The sequence below is a fragment of the Triturus cristatus genome, chromosome 12, assembly GCF_964204655.1.
Source record: "Triturus cristatus chromosome 12, aTriCri1.1, whole genome shotgun sequence".
NCBI lineage: Eukaryota > Metazoa > Chordata > Amphibia > Caudata > Salamandridae > Triturus > Triturus cristatus.
Genome location: NC_140595.1, coordinates 519469256 through 519493409, shown reverse-complemented (window position 1 = coordinate 519493409; position 24154 = coordinate 519469256). Strand labels below are relative to the sequence as shown.

Genomic DNA, 24154 nt, shown 5'->3' with positions numbered 1-24154 from the left:
GTGCAGAAATGCATAGCAAACTGCTTCTGAAGGGTGCATTTAAAGTCAAATGCATACTTCTAGCCACACTACATACGGAAAGCACAATTGTTTTTATGCCCCATGAAGAGAAACTGTTGTAAATGGAGATGTGGCATTTTCCACATGATGTTTTCAAAGTAAGGAAGTAGACGCAAGTCACACATTACGAAGAAATAATGTGCGAGCACATGCGTTCAACTAGAAAGGAGAACATTCCAGGGCCCGGCATGGAGAAAATAATGAACTTCAAAACTACCACCTGTTAAGTTAAAACCTGGAAAAATATTTATATTTCTACCTGCCGACATGAGTGTGAGGGAGGAGGAGCCTTGCTGAAAGGTGTTCCACTCAGTGCAGGAGGTGCAAATAATTTAAGCTAGTTCTGACCATTAAGAAATTAATCTGATTACGTAGAACCAATTATACGCTATGAATAGATAACAGATATATGGTTCTCAACATATAAGCAATTTTCTCCTACTGTACTCAAGCGTTTATTTTCTCATAAGTTCTAGGAAAAGGTGAAATTAACATGTGTCCAGGTTATAAAACCTCCTTATTGTTGTTGGTAAAACTTATTCCCAGGAGTCACAATCTCAAGGAGTTTTGGTATGCATATCGTCTTGGTAACTGAAAGTTAAACATATTCCTTCTTATTAATGCTAATAAAGGTTCTAGTTGGAGTGAACTCTGTTCCATTCGAGGCAGTTGCTGTTCAAATTGAAGCAAGGTGCTAAAAGGTTTAATTTGTAACAAAGGGCATTTGAAAATCAGACTTTTAAATAGAAGAAGCAAGAATATATAGCGTCGTTACATTGTGCTTTGATGCATGGCAAATACGTGTTTGGAAACATGTTGCTTTTTAACTGGGCCCAATTTGCCCAGAGACTAATTTTGTATATTGATATTCAGGGTCCAAATAGTTCTATTGATTCTATAGGTTAACCTCAAGAGAAAGTTGGCAATAAAAGGTTTTTGTTAATTGATCCAACGTGCTCCAAACCTATCTGGCTTCTTTAGAACTGACTGACATGAAAATTGATTGTGCTACTGATTGTATGGTCAGTAATTGAGACAACTTTATTGATTGATCCTGATAAAGCTGAATGATTATTGGAAATTTACATTTTCTTATATATGTGTGCCATTATTCTGATTTAGAATACAAGCTAATAAATATACCTTAATAGAAATGTATATATTTGTGCAATAGAACATTAAACTATTTCATACTGGGGGCATTTCTTCCAACTGTCATCACGTAATACTGCTTTGTGTACACAGAGCAGAGTAGGCGTGTCAAAAATCAGATTCCACCATTATGCTGTGTCTCATAACTACCTGCCATTTATAGCAAAATCTTACAGCGAATGCAGGGGAATAATGCGAACGGTCAGAAGACAAGCGGATGTTGCTTGCACCACTTCTGTTTTTTACTCTTTTTTTTTTTTTACTTCAAACTCCGTTTTTACCTCAAAAACTGATATGAGGGCGCATTATGCGCTAACATATAGAGGCAATTGACAATTTGCATTTCATGTAATTTTACCCAAATTTTGCATAATTACGCAAATGCATAGTACGAGAATTTAATTACCCCCCCCCCCTGCATTGCAGAGTCATGCTTCTGTAAGTAAACCCTAAATTTCTAAACCGAATTCTAGAAGCCCAGGTCAGCCCTTTTTTTCTACAAACATATTTCTTACATCTCACCCTGTGATTTTACTCTTCTCATGAATTTATCGGCGTCCTTTCCGGTCTTCTGACAGGTTTGTACTCCTACCTCATATAAATAAATTTGATCCATCTCTGATTACTCATGACAAACATTTTTCCAAAGAACATAAACCACCAAACACAAATTGTTGAATTCTGCTTCTAGCGCGGTGCTACAGCTTTTTCAAATGCCAAAAATTAACAGACAAGAACTCAGCAACTAAATAACCACAGGAATTTATTTAGAGCATACACGGGCCTTCAAAACGTGCAGGATTTAAAAATAATGGCTTGATGAGCAAGGAGTGCTCAGTCTTACAGGTTTTCCTTTACGAGCATTGAATGCAAAAGAAAAAAACAAAACTCCAGTGTTTACACTTTTGGAAGCCAAAGACTGCTTACAATAAAATCTCTGATGGTACACTACATAATAAACGGCATCAATGAAAGAAGCCAGCTTCTCTCTAAAAGCCTACTTTTTAATGAAATGAATGTGGAAAGAAACAATGAAATAAATAACCTCGCTCTCATTAAGCTGAACTACAACAGAAATATTTACAGAGCACTTTAATGACACAAGAATACGCTTTGCATGAAAACAAAGTCAAACGAGTCTCTTTGATTACAAACTCAGTTTTGTAATAAGTCCATCTTTGCATGACTATATACTTTGTCTATTTACAGAGCGCGAGCTCAATTTTAAGTAATGAAAACATGTTTGGATAAGAGATTAATTAGAAGTCTTATGTTCATACATTAACTATCAGTACCAAGGTGACAGCTTCCTGTTCTGAACAATTTGAGAGTAAACACAGCACACACATGCAATGCTGCAACTTAAATATAACAAGCACAACTTCCAATGCAATGCACACATAGATCGGCAGTTCATTGCCCAATGCTATATTTCATGCAATGAACTCAGTCTGTCTAAACATTTCCATAATTCTCTTTAAACACTGGAAAGTGACACTTCAAATGTTGATGAACCAGTTTCAGTGGAGTACATTTTAACCTGGAAGATACTTCGTCCCTGTAGGAAAGGGACTCTTTTTGACATGGTCACCCACACTTTTTGCCTGGTACATTGGGTTCCTGCTAACCAGATCCTCAATGCCAGAGATCTTTCCCCAAACTGTACAATTATTTCCCAAATTGGCAAAACCTTTAGCACCCCCCGCAAGTCCCTAGTAAATTGTACCTAGGGCTTGAGGTACTAAAGAGGACCCCAAGGGCTGCAGAACAAATTGTGCCACCCTAAGGAATCCCTCACCAAGCACATGCAAGACTGCCATTGCAGTCTGCATGTCTTGGTGCAGACAAAAGTGGAAACACGACATGTCGCACATCCCTGTGTGCCATGTCCCCTACCACTGCATGTAATATTTTTAGTCACCCTCACAGCAGGCCTAACAGCCCTAAGGCAGGGTGCTGAATATTACATGTGAGGGCATACCCGAATGAGCAGATATGCCCCTGTGCTGGTCAGTTCCACTGCTGCCAATACAAGTGACTAGGGAAGCCATTTTTTTAAAACATTTGCTGAACACTGGTGAAAAAGAGTTTCCCAGCTACATGATGACTTCACTGAAAATAGGGATGTTTGATATCACACACTGATGCCAGTTTCAGATTTACCAATACATGCACCAATATGGCACCTTAGAGATGTCACCTGAATACCTACCAGCCTCTGGTGTCCTTGCTGGCTGGTTTCAACAAGTCTGCCACCCAAGACACTTTTCTGACCACCTAGGGGGATAGAGTTTGCTCTCAGGAGACCCAGAACAAAAACCTGTCCGGGAAGAGGGCGTAACACCCCCTCAGACAGGATGATCTGCTGATTAGCCTCCTTGGGCTGGCAAACTTTAAAGAAGCTGCTGCCTTTGGAATGCGAATCTGGCTCACCAAACAGGAGAGGAAGCCACCCCCAGTACAGAGCTCCCTTGGCACCTGGGCAGGTGGGAAAATTAGCTAGACCGGTAGGTGTGCCACCTCCAGGCTAGTACCTGCCCCTAAGTTGGGCTACTGTGAGGTGGGCACAATTTTTCAGAAATAGTCATCTTTATGATGCCATGCTTAGGAATTCTGGGACAGAGTTATGGCCATCTCCAACACAAAGTGGTCATATAGGGGACGTAGTGACCCAAAGGGTCAGTAGCCAATTGGCTACTACCCTACACTCCCCCAACACCCCTAAATTCAGCATTTAGGGGAGCCCCTGGCACCAGAGAAGCAGATCCTGATGATCTAAGAAGAGTGAGAGGACACTGAAGAGCTGCGAAAGCAGAGAAGTGAGAAGTAGCAGCTGCACGCCAACCCCCTCAACTATTCAGGTAAGGAAATACCAGACACCTAGGGACACCTCTGCGCCTGTCGCACCTGGGCCTTGGAGAAGAGGAACAACAGTGTTACCCCTTCCCAGAGCATCACAAGGCTTGAGCCCTCTTGCTGGTTCAGCCCAGCTGGCTTCCTAGTGGGAACCTGCAGTCTCTTTTTACAGTGACCGATCCCTATTGAAACGCATTGGGCTCCTGATGCAGATTTGCACCCTGCACCCAGCCACTCATGCCGCTGGTGGTGTACTGCTGGTGCTGCCTTGGACCTTGCCCACCACTCACCTTAACTCCTGGAGATTGGTCCTGTAAGTCGATGTACTATACCTGTTTGCAGAACTTTTTCTTCCTTCCAGCAGTGTCCACTTTTTAAAGTGAAAATAATTTATATTTAAAAACTTACTTACCTGAACGATTTTTCTCTGATGCCTAAACATACATAAAGGTACTTGGTAGTTTTATAAATTGGTCTAGATTTCCCTATTGAGTTGTCTGTGTCATTTATTATTCATTGTGTGTATCTGCAAACGTCTTGCACTCCTCTGTGTTAAGCCTAAGGCTGCTTGACCACAATACCCCCTAACAGAGCACTTTGGGATTGCACAGCAAGCCCCTGTCCACTCATAAAGGAACCCCTGGACTATTTACATGGTACATCAGATTGTTGATATATCACATAAAGAGCCAGCTTCCTACAGTCTCAAATAATGACATACAAAGTGTAGTAAGGACTATTTTAGGGCAATGTGACAGAGCTGATTTAAAGCCAAAAAAACTCATCAGCAATGAAGAGAGGAAGACCGAGGAAAGACTAGTGGACCAAAGCAATGGCAGGTGACAGAGGTGACAAGCAGTTGTATGTCTAATATATTAGTATCATCTGTAAACCGGGTCGGACTGGGACCCAAAGCAACGCTGGCAATTTTCTCAGACCAGCCCCTGGGGAAGCACTGCTGGCCCCAGAAGATTGGAAACGCTTGCTTGCTGCTTTTGTTACTGAGAGACGATATTGTATGACCGCTGCAAAACTGGCACCCAGTAACAAAACCTTCACTGCAAACCAGCCCCCACCCTTCAGCCTCCCAGGGAAACACCCGATGCCTGGTATGCACAGTCCGGCCCCGTCTGCAAATAGGACTATATTACATGAGAGTATGGTTCATGACACCATAAATTCATTGCATCAATAAGCTTTTACAGTGGCCCTATGAAACATTTCTTCGAAAGTAATTCTTGTAATTTCACCATAGATGAAAGCCATGATTCCAGCTCTGGTTCAAAAGGTTGTCAACCACAGTTCTTGATTAAAATTAATTACTCTAGCATTCCATAAATGTTAGAAAATATACCATGATAAAAAGCTTTTTGAACCTGCATTGATGCCTACAGCATCAAATCAATAAGATACTTACTCTGTTCATTTTGTTGAGGAAAGGGAGATTTGATCTATAGATCTTTTTAGATATATTATGCCCAGTGTAAAATCAGAATTACAAAGTAGAACAGATCAAACACAACATATATTTATTCCAGGGTATAAAAACTGAAATGAAGTCAGGAAAAGACAGTATGGAGAACAATAGTGCATTATTGTATAAGAAGAAAGATGTGTGGTGTTACCATAAACCTGGATTAACCAGAAGGGTCATCTGCAGCCTGTAATTTTAACTTGGTATTTGGGAGGGTGAGTGATTTGGGTGACAATCATCCACAGACAGTAATGGTCAATGTACAGACTTGGACAGTATTTTCACAGGCTGTCCTACTTTTCTTAATTCACATATTTTGAGGACAAATAGAATAAGAACCACAATGGAGCATGATCAACTACACCCCACAAAAAGAAAAACAAAGTATTATCCTGAACGCAGGTACATTCAAACATACAGCTATATAAAAGATTATCAACAATTGGCATCGATTTTCTATTTACAGGAGTATGCAAAAATACATTATAAAAACAGAACACGCTCCCCTTTCCAGATTTATCTTTGTAACCAGACTACATATACTTCATTAGAGAAAACGGTTTGCTCTTAAGTATCAAAGTCACAGTAATACTGAAATGCAGAAAGAACAGGATGTACCAGATTTAAGGACCGGTGCAAGTAAACCAGCAAAACAACATCCTGCTTCAATGTGCCCCAAAACGGTGATGCAGCAGCTATTTGCTGAACTGCAATAAGACTTTTCACATGCAACTGAAAAACACATTCCAGTTCCGAGATGATGCTATATCGTAGGTTGCAGAAATACTATCCTGGTCCTCATGGTAGTGTAGGTGGATAGTCTTAAAACAAGGGTCACTGGACATGAGGCCTTGGTTTTAAAATAAGCTTCCCCGTCTGCAAAATACAAAAATCAAGAAAACAAATGGGATTATTACGTATTTCACAGAGAAGCATGCACACAGCATTAAAAGCATAGACTGATTCACCCTTAAAAAGTCGGATAATGTGTTAGATGTTGAGCTTTTCTGAATGAAAGTATGGGTTAGATTACAGAAAGGAACCATTCGAGGTCACAGTGTAAAGATCAACGTTAATCTTAAAACAGGTGTTTTCCACACTTTAGAAAGCTCAATACGGTTAAAGACTTTAAATGGCAGTCATGTGAAAGTTAGGCACATACTGAAACACAAGTTAGTTAAACAAAGCCCATAATGTCCAGTGTGTAGTCTTTATTGACTTGTAAATCTAGTTTGCCATCATGGAAAGTTTAAATGCAATAAACAGCAATTGTCTCTGCCAACGTGCAAGATCGCAAAGATATTTCCTGCAGCTAAAATGAAGGTTTGTATGTGATTTCATAGAAAAATGATGATTTCATGGAATGCCATTACTGAGAAACCATTTCATCTAAACTATTTATTGAAAATGTTCAGTATAAATTGCATTTACCTTTTAGTGGAAACAAATTCATAGAAAGTCTTTTTGGTCGAAATGGGCTTTTGAATGCTTAATTATTATGTGTAAACGCAAGGGTTGCAGGTCTGAATTTGACAGATTTTTGTCTGAGATATTTATTCCAGTGCTTTACTTCAGGGGACATTATTTCATATTTATATTGTCTACATTGTCAAACAATTACTTTGGATGCTTTTAATTCTCTGACCGATCACCAACCGTAAACATCCACTGCTGATTCCTCACAAGCCCTAAATACCATCAATCCCTGCCCCCTAAAACCCCTCACCACACCTAAACAACAATCATCCCTGAAGTCTAAAAGCCCTTTCCCCAAAAAAAATCCACCATCTCTGAAACCCAAAATGACTCCCTACCCTTAACCCCACTGATTCCTGAACCCTAAAACCCCTTTCTATGCCTAAACCCCACCAATCCCATACCCCTTAAAACACCTCCACACATCCAAACTCCACCCTTCCTTTAACTATAAAAACAAGCAATGGCATAGCCAATAGGTCTCGCTTTTGGGACCTTATAAGTATTTAGTTATGCAGCACAATCTCCTTGGTGCAACAACATAAAGTGTTGCATGGCTACACACTTATAAGGTCCCAAAGGCAAGACCTATTGGCTATGCCAATGCTTGTTGTGTCTAGCATTAGTTTTGCTCTTTGACAGGGAACTCACTCACTGGTCTATTCAGTTTATTTCAGCCAATGGCCATAAAAGTAGTAAAATTAAGAATATTTTACAAAGGAAACACAATACAATGTCAGCTAAAAAAAAAAATACAGATACCATGCATAAAATATTCTTAGAAATATCCACTCTTGGTCAAAGGACACAAAACAGATTTACAAACACTTGACCATAGACAAAAACCTAACGTGGTTTGTCATGCCTAAAAGAACAGTTTCTACACGTCATGCTGAAGTGAATGAATTTGTAGGAGGTTCAGACCAGAATAAACTTCAACAAGCAGATACTCTAATAAAGTGGATTACTGTATGCTAACATACTACATTTAACACCTAGAACATAAGAATTTATCAGTTATAAAAAACGGTGGTATAGATACAGGGATACAGCTGGGGTTACAGACCGTACCCTGTCTCGCAGGACGGTCTGGCTGAATAAAGTGCATGTGCTCCAGCTTACATAATAATTGAAAAGACAAAATCTAACGCGTTTGAGCTATTACCATTGTAAATGACATTGCCTTTTATTTAAGTGTTGATTTTAAAAACAAATAAAAGGCATTGTTATTTACAATGCCAATAGCTTAAACTCTTGCAAATGCGAGACCTATTGCATTGCAAATGCTGGTTTCCTGGGACATTGAATAAGAAGCTGCAGGGGAGAATGAGAAATTACCAGGGAATCAAACCCAAAAATACTAATTAAACCTGTTATTCTCAAGCTTCAACCCGAAGATCCTATTTTTCCTGCACCAACAGGTTTAACATGATCACCAGTCTTATTAATAACTCCAGAGATATGAAATGAACACTACTTTCGCCTAAGCACTCGAATGAGGCCCCAAGCACATGAAACGCCTTGATTGTCCTCACTTGAAATTTCACGATTAATAATATTTGTGTATCTTCACTTTTGCCCACTCCTTAATGATAGAACGTCATTCCTGTGACTGCCATTATTTTTAATATCTGTGACTGAAGATTAAGCAAATACCAATCAAAACAATGCTCAATGTAAGACATTCACCAAGATAATTTAAATAACGAAATATTACTTTTATGCAGACATCTTTACTTTATTTGGCCCACACTGTGCACAGTGAGGAGACATAAACAAATAAACAGAAGGAAGGAAGCTCACAATTACAGCTGCTGCCGCTTCCCTTCCAAGACGGTCCTGCAGCTGTGAGTAATACTACCCCACCGACAGGTACATCGTTCTTTGCAGCACTGTGTTTTCGTATGGCGGAGCAGTGGGATTTCTCTTCCACTCTCTCCTCGCCCATAACCCTGCTGACAGCTGTAAATTACATCGCTCATAAGTCACTGCCGGTTACTTACCAAGTTTCTGCATGCGGCGCGAAGGGGTACAAAAGCTAAGAGTTGCATAGTATTTATGCGCCAAGTTCAACACAGATCGAATATCACTGACGGTCGGGGACTCCTTACAGTCATTAATACACCAAGAATATATTTTTCTGGATAATACTTCTTATGTTTGACTTCTAGCCTTCTTCATGGGAAAATGAACCAGACGGCAACCAGTGGCGCACGCGCACCACAGAGGAGCCGGCACGGGAATCGAAACCAGTGGTGCGCGCGCACCACAGAGGAGCGTGGGGGAGGGAGCGCGGCAGCGAGGTGAACACGTGCTGCTGCGCGTGCTGGCCACCGGTGGGAATGGGCAGAGCAAAGGCGAGACATGCGCCCACCTTTGCCCAATTGCGTGCATTATTTTTATTAAAAAAAACACGCTAAACCCAATGGCAGCCGGCGAAAGCCTGATCACACGCACGAGCGTGTGAGCAGCTTTCAGAACCCCATACAAAAGGGGTCTCGCTGCGCGATCAGTGCTATGCACTGAAACACAGGCGCAAGCCCTAAAAACCTCCCAATCTTTAAACATCAGCCATCCATGACCCATAAGAACTCATCACCCTAGACTACTCTTCCCTGAACCCTAAAAACCACTTCCTACATCTAAACTCCACCCCATCCCTGAATCCTTAAAACCCCTTACCACCCTAAACTCCACCCCATCCTAAACCATAAAAACTCTTCACCAGCCCAGCAACTACCGATAATTGAACTTTAAAAACTTTCCAGCCCTAAAATCCGCCCAGCCATGAACCCTACAACCTCGACACCCATACACTCCACCCCTCCCTGAAACCTAAAAACCTCACACCGAGACCCCACTCATCTGTGAATGCTAAAAAGCCCTTCCCAGCACTGCATTCCACCCAGCTCTGACCCCTAAAAAATGCAATTCTATGCCCCAACACCAATTATTCCTGACCTCTAAGAACCCCCTAATTTCCCAAAAAATAATCTGTCACAGAGCCCAAAAACCACACAGTAGTCATAAACTCCACCTAAGTTTAATGTAATTTTGGATTTTCTTTAAAATTATCTTTCCTTTAAAAAGCAAAATGTTTCCTTTCATTTTCGATTTTTTTGCATTTCCCGAAAATTGTTTTTGTCCATGATTTCCATTTATTCCACATTCCAATGTGTTTTTTGTCTTTCTATGAAATTCACCTACTACGAAAATGAATAAAAAAAGCGATATAAAAAAAGAATTCTACGGAGTAATATAGATCAGCTTTTTTCAGAGAAACTGGTCTCTCCTCAGAATCTGCCCTGTTGTCAAAGCCCAAACAGTGATGTTTTACGGTATGGACTGCTTTCCGAATTGTTGCTCAGTAAATTTCATAGGGACAGTGAAGGTTTTCTGTGCAGGAGTCTGTTGGCACACTGGACAGAGGATGCAATACACTGCTCAGAGACGAAGGGGCTGCATAGTTGGAGCTGTATAAATATACTTTCCTAAAGTTTCTGATACCAGAGTGCCCTTGTCAAGGGTGTGGAGCAACTTATCCAATTGCGAAGAATAATAAGGAAAGGTATTGGAAGCAACATGCTCCTATTTATATGAACATCTGTTAACACATGGGGGGGGGGGGAGGGGAGATAGATATGTTCTTATAACTATTCAAATTAAATGCTATGTTAGGCTTATGAGAACATAAAGATTAAACATCAATAACACTAATCATAGGAGTGTAAGTAATATCAAGTATTGAAACTACTTGCAAAGAGAAGTGCTGAAATCGGTTTAGAGGATAGCCCTTAAAGATAGGCCTCTACAAGACACAGTTATGTCTTAATGCGGATAAGACTTTGAGTACGAGGCCTGCCCAAGGTCCTCTAAAAAACCTTTTAAACACTAGGACTGTGACAAAATAAATTTAAGAAGCACTCTTCTGTGCCCTCACTTGGTGTCCAGGAATAAGAAAAAAAAAAAAAAAAAGAGAGAGAGGAGAGAGAGAAAGAGATTCAATGATGGAGTAATAAAGTTACAACCATAAAGGATTCCATGACATTGAATCCCCCAGTCAATAAGCGACTAGCAATAGCACACACAAAACAAACATATGTACACCAAGTGTCACTGCTGAGAAGCTAACTTCTAGTAATGAGCCAGAGGATCTCCTATTCATTTAAATGCTATATGTTGTGAATTTATCAACATACTGAAATAAAAGAACAAATAATTAGTACAGGATTATTGAATATACAGATTAAAAGTCAAGCGGAACCTCTGTACTCCGCAAACAAGGTATACACTTGCCAATGGCTTGAGACACAAAATGTAATGAGTGAAAGAGAACTCACCCACCTTTGTTCTACTTATTTTGATTATACAGAAATCTCTATGGCAGTCAATTTTCTGTATGACTGACATGAAGAAACGCCAGTTTATTCAATCAGGGTCTAATCACTACTCAACTATACGATTTGTAAAGGTGCTGACGAAACAGCTTACAGGGAAAAACATTACATGCAAGCAGCTATTTGCAGGAATAAAAACTATTCAAAGATGGAGACCTTTTTTCTAATAGGTTTGAGGAAAATACATCCTACCAATTTGTCACAGAAACTCAGTTTCCATAACATTCCTAAAGAATGATTTGATGAACAAGATACAAATAACTGAATGAGTAACCAGCAAATATGAAAGGACTTCAATTACAATGATAAGAAAAGTAACTGTTCAAGTTATGACCACACTAAATAGCACCTAAAACGGATATGAATCACTTTCAGCTAAGGGAGCATTCTTCATGCATAGTTCAAAAATGCAAACCGCTCTTTATTTTAGAGATGTTCAAAACACAGTAATACAAATACTTCTCACCTACTTGGTTTTAAGTGACATGTCCCTGCCCTCTTCATGTTGCGCTCATCGTGGTGTACTTCCTTTCATTGGTTTTTCGCCTGTGAGCTTCTCTCCTGCCTGTTCCACACTGCTCTGTCCATTGCTTCTCCTCCCCAGCCTCCACATTGCTGCCCCTCACTCATACCCTCCTATTCCCTCCTTGCATTGCTTCCTTCACCATGGCTCTTCATGTTGCTTCACAACTTAGTACCAACATGTTTAAAAAAACAACAAAAAAAAACAGTCATTTTGTAGGTGCAAAATACCTACAAAACGATTTCACAGCCATGTCATAGCAACTTTTTTTTTTTTTTTTAACTTTGTTATTTTTAATATCCCGTTGAACATGCTGCAAATGGGATGTAATAAAGCAAGGCTAACAATCATTAGCACAGCCAGTATGCCCCAATAGAGAGACAAGCTGATTTTGCCAATGCTTATTTTTCCTATGCTACTCCTATTTAATGCAAAATGGTTTTCCTATGCCACTCCTATTTATGCAAAATCAGGTATTTCTTAACTCTTTATTTCAGCCTCTCTAGGACAGAGGTCCTATTTTCCATCCTTCACCCTCAACTCTCCATGCATTATCTCCTGTTGATCTTAAGCCCTTACATTACTGCCATGCACTTGGCCCCTTTTCTACACATATTCCCAACGCTACCACAAACAAATATTTCATTTATCCATGATCTAGTCTTTACTCACTTAGTCTTCATGTAGACATCTTGCATTTTTCTGTCTGCAAAGCATTCTAAACATTGCACTCCTCCTCCTAGACAAGTTTACATTCATATCATGTTTCACTTTACTAAGCTTCTCAGTCCAACCTTATTAGTGTATATCATAGTCTAGGTCTTTCATTAAAGTACAGTCATCCTTTATCTTGAGACTCTCTTGTGTCCAGCTTCGCAATTTTACTCATTGTTTCTCTTTCTTGTGAATTATCACATTTCCTCTCAGTGGTCTTAATTATTCCTTTCTTTTGGAACCCTCTTCCATAAAAAAAAAAACTTTGCTTTCTACTTACTCTGAACTAATTTCATAAACTCGAAAAACTAATTTTCTTGCCTTACCTTCAACGATTGTTAATCTTCATCCTCCTTAACATTCTACTTGTAAGAGTTTCTATTTATTCTTAATTTCTCTTATTGCGCATTTTTTTGGTCCAAGTTAAAGAGGTTTATTTTACTTGCTTGCCTTCATCAATATACTGCCAACCACACTATGTAATCAGTATAATGTGCGTTCCTATGAATACCCAGAATAACAGATTTAAAATGACACCTCCTAAATGTGTTGATAATACATCAAATGAGCAATTCAGAGCGACACAGAAATTCAAAGAAGGGAATGATATGGATTTTTCAATTTAAAAATCCACGCCTCCATTATCAAACGGGAATCCTTCATTTATTTTGATATACTACACTTACATCATCGCACGACATATTGTATTCCGCCAACACAGTTCGACATCGAGCTGCTATTCTGCATTGACTTAATCAAGGAAGATTTTCAAATTTATATATTTTTTTTAAAGTTATACATCCAAGCAAATGGAGATAAAGAAAATAAGAACCAGCTTTACATGGACAATGGCACAATAATCACAATGTAGATATGTCATTTAATGAAAACGTAAGCAGGAAGGGACACATTTGAGAGAAGTATTCCATGAACAATGATCAAAGTTACTCTTGATAGGATGGTTAGAAAAAAAAGAGTATCATAAAACAATTCATAACACAATCTGTACTAATAGGTATTGAAAAATATGTTTTACAAGCTGTGATAGGAAGTGAGAAAGCACAATCTCAAGAGTTTTGAAAATCAAAAGTGTATACAATTATGCTCTGATTTCATGTAGGCCCCAATTGATTTATTTAGCATCCGGGAAATACATATTTACCAAAGATTTAGCTAAAACACAGTGTCACATTAGGACACATCTATCTACTTCCCGAATTGGCAGACTAGGTTCTGTTCTACAGGCGATTTGCAATGATGCAAAATGAAAACAAATAAAGTAACTATATAACATATAGGTTTATATCAAAAGTAAAGAAAGCACATGGCATTGATAAAGGACTGATTCATACAGAAGGACTCATGGAAGAGATATGAACTGGGCCACCACCCCCTCTCCAGTTCCAGACAGTCCTTCTGTGCTCTTAACTCATGGAGGGAGGTCCATGCACGAGGGACTTTAGGTGGAAGGATTCTAACTTAAGCAAGATGCTTATTTACCCTTTTCAGTTTTTCCCGTGTTTGCCTTGGGTTACCTGTGAGTGCATGTTTGGGGCATAGGAAGTAAAATTAAACAGTAGGACATCTCAAGCTGAAAAATGGTTTCAATCAACAGTAGGACATCTTCAGCTGGAAAATGGCTTCAAACAACAGTAGGACATCATCAGCTGAAAAAGGGCTTCAATCAAAACTTAACACTTTAATCATGCTTAATACAACATAAAAAGGATACATTGATGGTGCTACAACTCGTTTGTGTATTCCAGCAAAGAACAAACCTATTAGCGTAATGCAGCTAATTGTGAAAAAGGGATGATTCCAGAGTGATGTGAAAAAAGACACCTGAAAAAGAAAAATCTCAGATTAAAATTTAAGAGAGGCCATGAACATTGCGGTTCCTTGATCAAAAAACTCTAAAGTATCCAGATGTAATCATACATTTGGAACATAATACATGATTTACACAGATTAATAAAAAATAATTAAAGGCTACAAATAATAATTTTGTTCATTACACTTTTTAATCAATTTCATTGATCAGAAAGAAAACATTTGAACAATTACACACTTGAGCAAAATACATTTACTGATGAATGACTTAGCGGATGCCAGCAGGCCCCCAAAAGGGGCCATATGTACAAAGACGGTCTTCATAATCTAAACTTGAGTCAACACATCTGAAATCACAAATTAAGAAACAAAAACAATGGAATGAAGAGTGATTGCACCAACCATCTCTAAAGGGAGGTGTAACTGCAGAGCATTAGGCTGAACTGGAGGTCCACCGAGCGAAAGCAAAACCAGGAAAGAACAGATCATACATCATTGCTCATCCAAAGGGGTACACAGACCAATTTGGCACTAAATTTCATACAATCAAGTCTACCAAATTCTCAACAAAACAAAGCAAGAGTAACATATTAAGCACCAATCATTTAAGCAGCAAGAGGAAATTCAGTTTGTGGTAGGCGTTCTAGGATTTGCTAATACGCACTGTACCAACTGACTTGTCTCTCGCTGCGTAAAAACTGTACTTTAACATCAGCATCTGATGATTTGATATTTCGGAAGAATGAAAAACGAGTCTGTCTTACTAAAATACAAATCACGGACCGGCAAAGTAAGACACCCACCTGAGCAGAAGAAGCTCAACCCACTAAAATGTGTTTCAAGCTATTCGTTTTTTCCACAGCATACCTACATTTCAGTCTGCATGAAACCTATTTGCATGTTAGTGCAAATTGTTTTATATGTACACCTAAGTTGAATTATGAAGTGGGCACAAGAAACTAAAAGCACCTGCCTGTTGGAAATCACCAAAAAAAAAATAAAAAAAAAAAAAAAAGACTCCTGCTTGCAAAACCCAACAGTATCATATATGAGCTATGTATAACCTCAAACGGGAACTCTGTAAATTCTGATGTGGTTTGCACACCATTTACACCCTCCAATTTCTTTAAAAGCAAGAACAGCATTTGCCAAAAAAGAACCAGTCGTCAACTAAAACCCAATAAGGATTATTGCCATATTGATAATACTCTATGTAGTGCAGCACAGTAATGTTCACATGACTTGAGAAAATTATGTGAATATATGCAAAAACGAACTAATCACCAGTGATCAATTATTTTTTTTTACTGTTTTAATTGTTTTTTTTCTGGTACAAAACAAGCAAATGAGGATACAAACAATACCAAAACGAGATTTCCCAACCACCATTCTCGTCTCCGCCTTGCCAAGGCATGCAAGTATGAATTTCAGAAATGTTCAGTCGTCGTTCTACCAAGAAGGGGGTGGGGGAGATGATGGGAATATCCAAGTAGGGGTAGCATTTGTAAAGTCACTTGTCCTTATCATGTAGTCCAAAATATTTTCTCAATTTTCCTCAGAGATTGTCAAATTTGTTGGGGCAATCTCTTCACCTTGCATACCATACTTTACACCTCCATACACCTGTTCATGCCCTCCTGCCACATGACTTTAATGGTGTTCTTGTCTGCCTCCATAATTTGCCCATATCCGTTTTGCAATAATAAAGGCCAGCATGCAAAACAATTGCGGCCTAGGGATGTCTACGTCATTTGGGATACCCAGTATGACCAGGTGAGGTATCCTAGGAATATCTATTTCCAATACGGCTTCCAAATGTGTATGACTCCTCCCAGCCCGCCACCCAGTACACACCCACCCTGGGCCAGCTCCATAGTGTATGTAGGAATGCACCATCTTCTGTGACACATCTTTGGCAATATGGATCTGAAGCCCTCCCCATTGTAAATAGTTTGGCCCTCCTGTGGTATATTTGGTGTAGACTATTGAACTGCATTCATCTCAAGTGAGCTTTCATTGCAACCGTCCTGGGTGCATCAGAGTTGATTCCCAGTCAATTTCTTCCAAAGTCTCCAGATCATTTTCCCATCTATCTTAGAGATTCTGGAGGTTATCCGGAGTGCTGTTGATTATCACTAATAATGTTATTGGCCACAGAATTTATTTTTAGGGTCAGCTCGACAGGCAGAGACTACTGGTCTCCAATTGGAGTCCTTTGCCTCTGAGGTCATGGGATCTGAACTACTATGGAACCAAACGCTTTATTCTTCTTCACACTTATCTGCAGTTCACTGGGCATTCAGAAGCGTAGAGCAAATGGTAGCGGAATAGTCAATTCTATGAGGGATCTCCTGCCTCTGTGTAAGTAAGCATCACTCCCACAGTCACTTCCTGCTTTATGTAAAGCAGCCACAGTGCACCCTGGGACTTGTAGTCTACTAATAGTAATGCCCTTGGGATATTGTCCCCACCCACAGTAGTGATCTACCCCATAGCGTACACTGCCCAACAGATTTACCATGTAGGATTTCTTAGTGCTTCTGCACAGCTGTTTTTAGACCTTAACATTCCTTGGCATGAGTAACACCCAACAGGTGTGGTTGTTCAGCTAGATCTCCTGCTCAGGCACTCTAGCCACTTGGCAAATTGTACAGAGACCTGTGGCAGAGTCGGTAGATGAGTAGTGACACAGGGTTACCGGCAGTATGCTAGTCATGGCTCTCTTGCTCCTCACAGCACTGGCTGGGGAAATCTTCTGTGCGAGTCCACTGAGAAGGTTGAGCATGCCCAACACAACCTACCATGTAAAGTGTACTGAGCAGCCCATTCCACAGTCAGGTTTCAAGTCCGGTGTGGAAGTTGATTTGGACCCTGGTGAATGTGCAACAAGATCCTTGGATAGTGGCAAGGCCCACGCTCAGTCATTTGGGAAGGAGGGCAGGGGTTTGATCAGACTGTGCCTACGGTCACTTCAGAGACTGTTGCAGTTGTTTGGAGAGTTCTTCCACATTACAAATGTTTGGGACAACACAGTCAGTGGGATCAAAGTTGGTTTTTGCTAGGCCTTTTACAGGGAGGCCTCTCCGGTTAGGGCAACATCCCTTCACAACCCTCATTAGGCCACAGGCTTACTGAAGGGTTCACTTAGCCGCAAACTAGCAGGGCAGGATAGCAGCCAGCTTAGGACAGCTATGGGCAGTCCACTGTCCCCATTGCAATTCATTCTTAGATTGCATCACGTGGTTCTTTCCTGCACAGCTCTTTATTTCTCGAGATAGCTGGTCTGCAAGTCACTCTTCTAGGCAGCTCCTGGGGATACCTCAGATGCACCCTCCTTGTTCATAGCACCCTCCTTGAAGACTCTTTCCAAGGCATACCTCTATCAGGAATAATGCAGAACTTCAAAAGTCTATTCCAATATATATATATATATACACATACACACACACACACACACATATATATATATATATATATTTACAACAATTACCCGAGAGCATTGAGAGGGCACTCGCCGGGTCACCACCAACTGGCTTCACTTCTCAAGCCGCCCCAGTGTTCCGTTGTGCACTTCTGTTGCCGACGCGTTTCGAGGTCGTTACACCTCTTCTTCCTGGGCTGCTCCTTGTAATGTGTGCGGTGAGAACTCACATCATTTTTACATTTCTTGCTTTTAATTGGCCCCTTGTGGGCTGTGTCTAGTACGTCACTGTCTTCAAGCATCCTGGGTCATGTAGTCCCCAATGTGAGTTTAATTTTACCTATAGTAGGTTCGGTGCACACATTATTTTTCAAGCTGTATTTCCTTAGTAGGATCACGGGCCCCCAGGGCGGATTTATTTTCTCTTGGTTCCCCGTGCTGTCATGATGTGGACACAGTTCCACTCCATCAGCCTCTTGATTACTTAAAAGATGGTGCTCCTCTCCTACGACGAGGGCCGCCGCAGAATTTATTTACAACAAATTACCCGAGAGCATTGAGAGGGCACTCGCCGGGTCACCACCAACTGGCTTCACTTCTCAAGCCGCCCCAGTGTTCCGTTGTGCACTTCTGTTGCCGACGCGTTTCGAGGTCGTTACACCTCTTCTTCCTGGGCTGCTCCTTGTAATGTGTGCGGTGAGAACTCACATCATTTTTACATTTCTTGCTTTTAATTGGACCCTTGTGGGCTGTGTCTAGTACGTCACTGTCTTCAAGCATCCTGGGTCATGTAGTCCCCAATGTGAGTTTAATTTTACCTGTAGTAGGTTCGGTGCACACATTATTTTTCAAGCTGTATTTCCTTAGTAGGATCACGGGCCTCCAACGGAACACTGGGGCGGCTTGAGAAGTGAAGCCAGTTGGTGGTGACCTGGCGAGTGCCCTCTCAATGCTCTCGGGTAATTGTTGTAAATAAATTCCGCGGCGGCCCTCGTCGTAGGAGAGGAGCACCATCTTTTAAGTAATCAAGAGGCTGATGGAGTGGAACTGTGTCCACATCATGACAGCACGGGGAACCAAGAGAAAATAAATCCGCCCTGGGGGCCCGTGATCCTACTAAGGAAATACAGCTTGAAAAATAATGTGTGCACCGAACCTACTACAGGTAAAATTAAACTCACATTGGGGACTACATGACCCAGGATGCTTGAAGACAGTGACGTACTAGACACAGCCCACAAGGGGCCAATTAAAAGCAAGAAATGTAAAAAATGATGTGAGTTCTCACCGCACACATTACAAGGAGCAGCCCAGGAAGAAGAGGTGTAACGACCTCGAAACGCGTCGGCAACAGAAGTGCACAACGGAACACTGGGGCGGCTTGAGAGTTGAAGCCAGTTGGTGGTGACCCGGCGAGTGCCCTCTCAATACTCTCGGGTAATTGTTATATATATATATATATATATATATATATATTACCTACTGGCGGTCGCCAGTAGGTAGTTATAGTTAGGACCCCTTTTCCATAGGAAATCCGCAACATTCTATTTTGAATAACTGGCGCCGGTCGATGAATCCTCGCGAATTTCTCAAAATAGGTGGGGCGCTACGCTCCGCTCCTACCCTGAAAGTCTCGGGGGGATTCGTCAAGCGGGGGCTGAGATAAAAGGGGGGTCCCAAAACGCGTTTTTCCCATGCATTTTTCCATAGGACCTTTAGAACGAGCTACAGCCCGAACGGCTGAACAGAATTACTAGAAATTTGGCAGAGAGGTAGTCCGTAGGTCAAGGAAGTGCCTTTTGTAGGTTTGGTGTAAATCTGTTTAGTAGATTCTGAGAAAATAGCCTTTAAATCAATATATATATCTGAGCCCGCTTACGGTACGCTTACCGTACGCTTACCGTACGCGTACGGTGGCGTGCGCGAGCGCGATTCTGATTGGCTCTTAGATCTTAGTAAACATTCGAATCGGCCGAAACCAGGAAGCGGCGTCCGCCATTTTGTCTCTCGCACTGAGTGTTATTTATCAAACATGATGCCCAAAAACATGTTACGGGGCTGTTTTGACAACTCCCTCCCACATAGTTATGTTGAGGGAGTCCCCAAACATCCCCCAAGAGCAAAACCGGTTTTATTTTTTTTTCGGCAATTTCGCCGAGTACGCTTGCCGTACGCTAACCGTAAGCGTACGGTAAAAAATAGAAATAAATAAAACACTATCCACACTTAACCCACCCCCTGTGCTTTTGGTGGCCGTTGACCACCAAATGTACAGGGCTTATTACATCAGTTAAAAAACTATATTTTGGCAACATGAAATTATAAAATCGAAATAAAAAAAACACTATCCACATTGACCCCACCCCCTGTGCTTTTGGTGGCCGAAGGCCACCAAATGTACAGGGCTTATTAAAGTTGATAAAAACCGTGCACGGAACGCACTGCGTTAAGTGGGCGCGCACGCCTCAAATGGCGTAAAGTAACTTAGCATTTAAAAAACCGTACAAATTCACTGAAAAAAACCATAGGTTTCACACATGTTATAGTTAGGAATTAGCATTTAAAAAACCTTGCAAATTCACTGAAAAAACCATAGGTTTCACACATGTTATAGTTAGCGGAAATTTTACTGATAAAAAACCAATGAAATTGCCCCGTTATAGTTAGTGCTGGCAACTATAACTCACGCGACCGCAATCCTCTGCTGATGCTAATACTGTATTTAGACACTTATTTGCCCATGTCTTCTTCCATACATTTTTAGCGATACATATATTACAAATATTTTTTTTTATAAAGACACATATGTCATCAGCAGAAGATTGCGGTCGCGTGAGTTATAGTTGCCAGCACTAACTATAACGGGGCAATTTCATTGGTTTTTTATCAGTAAAATTTCCGCTAACTATAACATGTGTGAAACCTATGGTTTTTTCAGTGAATATATATATATATATATATATATATATATATATATATATATATATATATATATATATATATATATATACACATATATACATATATACACACATACACACATATATATATATACACACACACAAACATATACATATATATATATATATATATTCACTGAAAAAACCATAGGTTTCAGGGGTGTTATAGTTGGCTGGACTTTTCACTTGTACAAAACCATTGAAATTCCCCCGTTATAGTTAGTTCAGCTAACTATAACTCGCGCGCCCGCAATGCACTGCTGATGACGTCACATATTACATCACTCATGACATGGTCAGTGACATCACTCATGACATCACTGATGACATCTCAAATGACATCACTGATGACATCACTGATGACATCATCCAGTGAATGTGTGTTTTTCTGAAAATTAAATATGTTTTATATATGTATATCTCAAGGTCGATGGAAGAATAAATGGGTATATAAGTGTCTAAATGGATGATTTGTTTTTGAAAAATTGATTGTGTAACTGACTGATTAAGTGTATCATAGTGAATACATGGCTTAGTGAGTAATGTTTAAATATGTAAATATCTGTATCAGCCTCTCACTTTGTGTATAAGTGGCTGCATGGGTTGGTGAGTAGCTACATGGGTGTCTATATAGGTTATTAGTTGGTTTTTTGAGTATCAGTCTGAGTGTCTGCATGGTTCGGTGGGGGGTATTACGTAGTGCATAGGTGCATGAATGAGTGACTCACTGTTTGTATGTGTTGAACACAGCATGTGTGCAGGACTGTATGGGTGGATGAGTGTGTGTATGGGTGTGTTAGTGAGTGAATGACTGTCTCAATAGTGTCTTTATGAGTAACTACATATGTTTTAAACTAGTATATGTGACTATTGGTGTATATATGTGAGTATATGTGAGAGTGAGAGATTGAAAGAGTTCCTGTATGAATAAGTATGTGTTTCTATTAGTGATTGTTTAAAAGACTAAGTATGTGTAAGTTTCCGTAGAAGTAAGTATGGTGGTGTGTGTATAACTGTATATGCAAGTAAATGTATGTTTGATTCTTTATTAGCATGAGTGACTATGTGTGTGAGTAACTCTATGGATGAGTGGCATTGTGTAACAGGATGTATAGGTGTATGAGTACATATGATGAGTGAGTACATGTATGAGTGACTGTATAGGACTGTTGGTGAATGAGTGGATGTGTATGTGGATCTTAGAATTACTGAAGAGGTTGTTGTAACTGGTATTGGTATGTCCATTGTTTTGAAAATTTTAGTCTCTATTTTTGAATGTGTGCATCAAAGGTTATATTAGGGTGAGAGGAGGTCTGCCACTCTATCACAAGGATGATGTCATCAGTGATGTCATCAGTGATGTCATTTGAGATGTCATCAGTGATGTCATGAGTGATGTCACTGACCATGTCATGAGTGATTTAATATGTGACATCAGCAGTGCATTGCGGGCGCGCGAGTTATAGTTAGCTGAACTAACTATAACGGGGGAATTTCAATGGTTTTGTACAAGTGAAAAGTCCAGCTAACTATAACACCCCTGAAACCTATGGTTTTTTCAGTGAATTTCTGAGGTTTTTTAAATGCTAATTCCTAACTATAACGTGCCTGAAACCTATGGTTTTTTCTGTGAATTTCAAAGGTTTTTTAAATGCTAATTTCTAACTATGCCTACAGAGATAGGACATGTGAAGAAAGAAGAAAAAATGCACAGAAAGAAACAAAAGAAGTGCAGAAAGAAGCAACAGAAGTCCTCAAATACGAAGATAAGTGCAGGAAGAAGGATAACGTGCAGAAAGAACAAAAAGAAGAGCAGAAAGAAGCCTTGTTGCAAAATCATCCTGTACCCTCAACTTTTTCAGACGGATACTGGTGGTAACTGAGTCTGACTAACCAGTCCTAGAGCCAGTGCTATGTTAAAAGACACTTAGAATACAGTGAAAACACCTACATACACTAGGGAACATTATGCGTTGGGGTCCCCCTGTGATTAGCATGACCTCCTCTGTAAGCCCCTAGTGTATAATAGGGCATGGGGATTAAAACTACCTCTTAAAACAGGCCACAGGGCGTTTTTGCACACGTTAACTCAGGCCCCGTCCCCTCCCTTCACCACTGTGTGAACACGCCCTGTGTCCATTTTTAGTTGGGAGATTAAGTTCATTTGAATCCTGAGGGTCCCTAGGGTCCAACTAGCCCACTAGGTACCTCCAGTAAGTGCCACAGAGCTGCGTTGCAGAGAGGTGTAAAAAGTGGCACGGCCTGGACCACCTCTCTGCAATGCAGCTCAGTGGCGCTTACTGGAAGCACTTGGTGGGCTAGTTAGCCCCCAGGGGCCCTCAGTATTGAAGGGAAATTATATCCCCAATTTAAAACGTGCCATAGTGCGTGTTTGCACACGTCACCTCAGGCCCCGTCCCCTCCCTTCACCACTGTGTAAACGCGCCCTGTGGCTGTTCTAAGTTGAGAGATTAAGTCCCCCTGAATCCTAAGGGTCCCTAGGGTCAAACTAGACCACTAGGTACCTCCAGTAAGCGCCACAGAGCTGCGTTGCAGAGAGGTGTAAAAAGGGGCTTGGCCTCAGAACACCTGGCTGCAGCGCAGCTCCCTGGCGCATACTGGAGATGCCTGTTGGGGGCGCGTTTGCAGAGTGCTGCACGGAGGGGGCATGGCCTCTGGCACGATGCCAGTCTTTTTATTTATTTTAGTTTTTTAAGAAGGGGGGCTGTTTGGTTCCCCTTCTTATTCTAATTTATTGGCCCTGATGACCCCATCCCCCAGGGCCAGTCTCCTAATTATATTTTTTTGACCCCAATCCCCAGGGCCGACCACTGTTTTTTATTATTTTAAAAAAATATATATTTATAGACACACCTAGGACATGCTGGACAAACCGTACGTACCTATCACCATGACGATTTGCGTGATATTCATTAAAAGGCGACTATGCATGCAATGAATCCACGTGGAATGTATTTACACCACTAGTGAAGCTCTGACATGTCTGATGCCCTACCGTGCCTAATCCTGGTAGACACCCTTGTCGTTTATTTATACAAACATGGGTAGCTATTGACGGGCACATTTAATACACATGCACACCAAGCCATTCAAAGGGGATCCGACAAAAATTCGACCAAAACTATGCAAGAAACCCCCCTCACGGTTAATAAAACACACATCCACTGCCGGATGTGTAATACTTTTTATTTTACTCTCTGGAAAGGGGACGAACATCACTTGAGAGTCACAGCGTGCTCCTGACAGAGCCCAATGCTGTGTTACACCCAC

General features: G+C 40.6%; 1 protein-coding gene across 1 annotated transcript in view; it reads right to left on the bottom strand.

The window, feature by feature from the left end:
* Window positions 1-1958: 1958 nt before the first annotated feature.
* CNEP1R1 (CTD nuclear envelope phosphatase 1 regulatory subunit 1) overlaps window positions 1959-24154 on the bottom strand; it is an 87375-nt gene continuing 65179 nt past the window's right edge. Inside the window, exons 4-6 of the mRNA XM_085639931.1 lie at window positions 14385-14494; window positions 13339-13393; window positions 1959-6418 (exon numbers count right to left, since the gene is read on the bottom strand). Of these exons, the coding sequence (XP_085496057.1) occupies window positions 6377-6418; window positions 13339-13393; window positions 14385-14494 (207 nt within the window). The 3' untranslated portion in view covers window positions 1959-6376. The remainder of the gene's footprint in view (window positions 6419-13338; window positions 13394-14384; window positions 14495-24154) is intronic.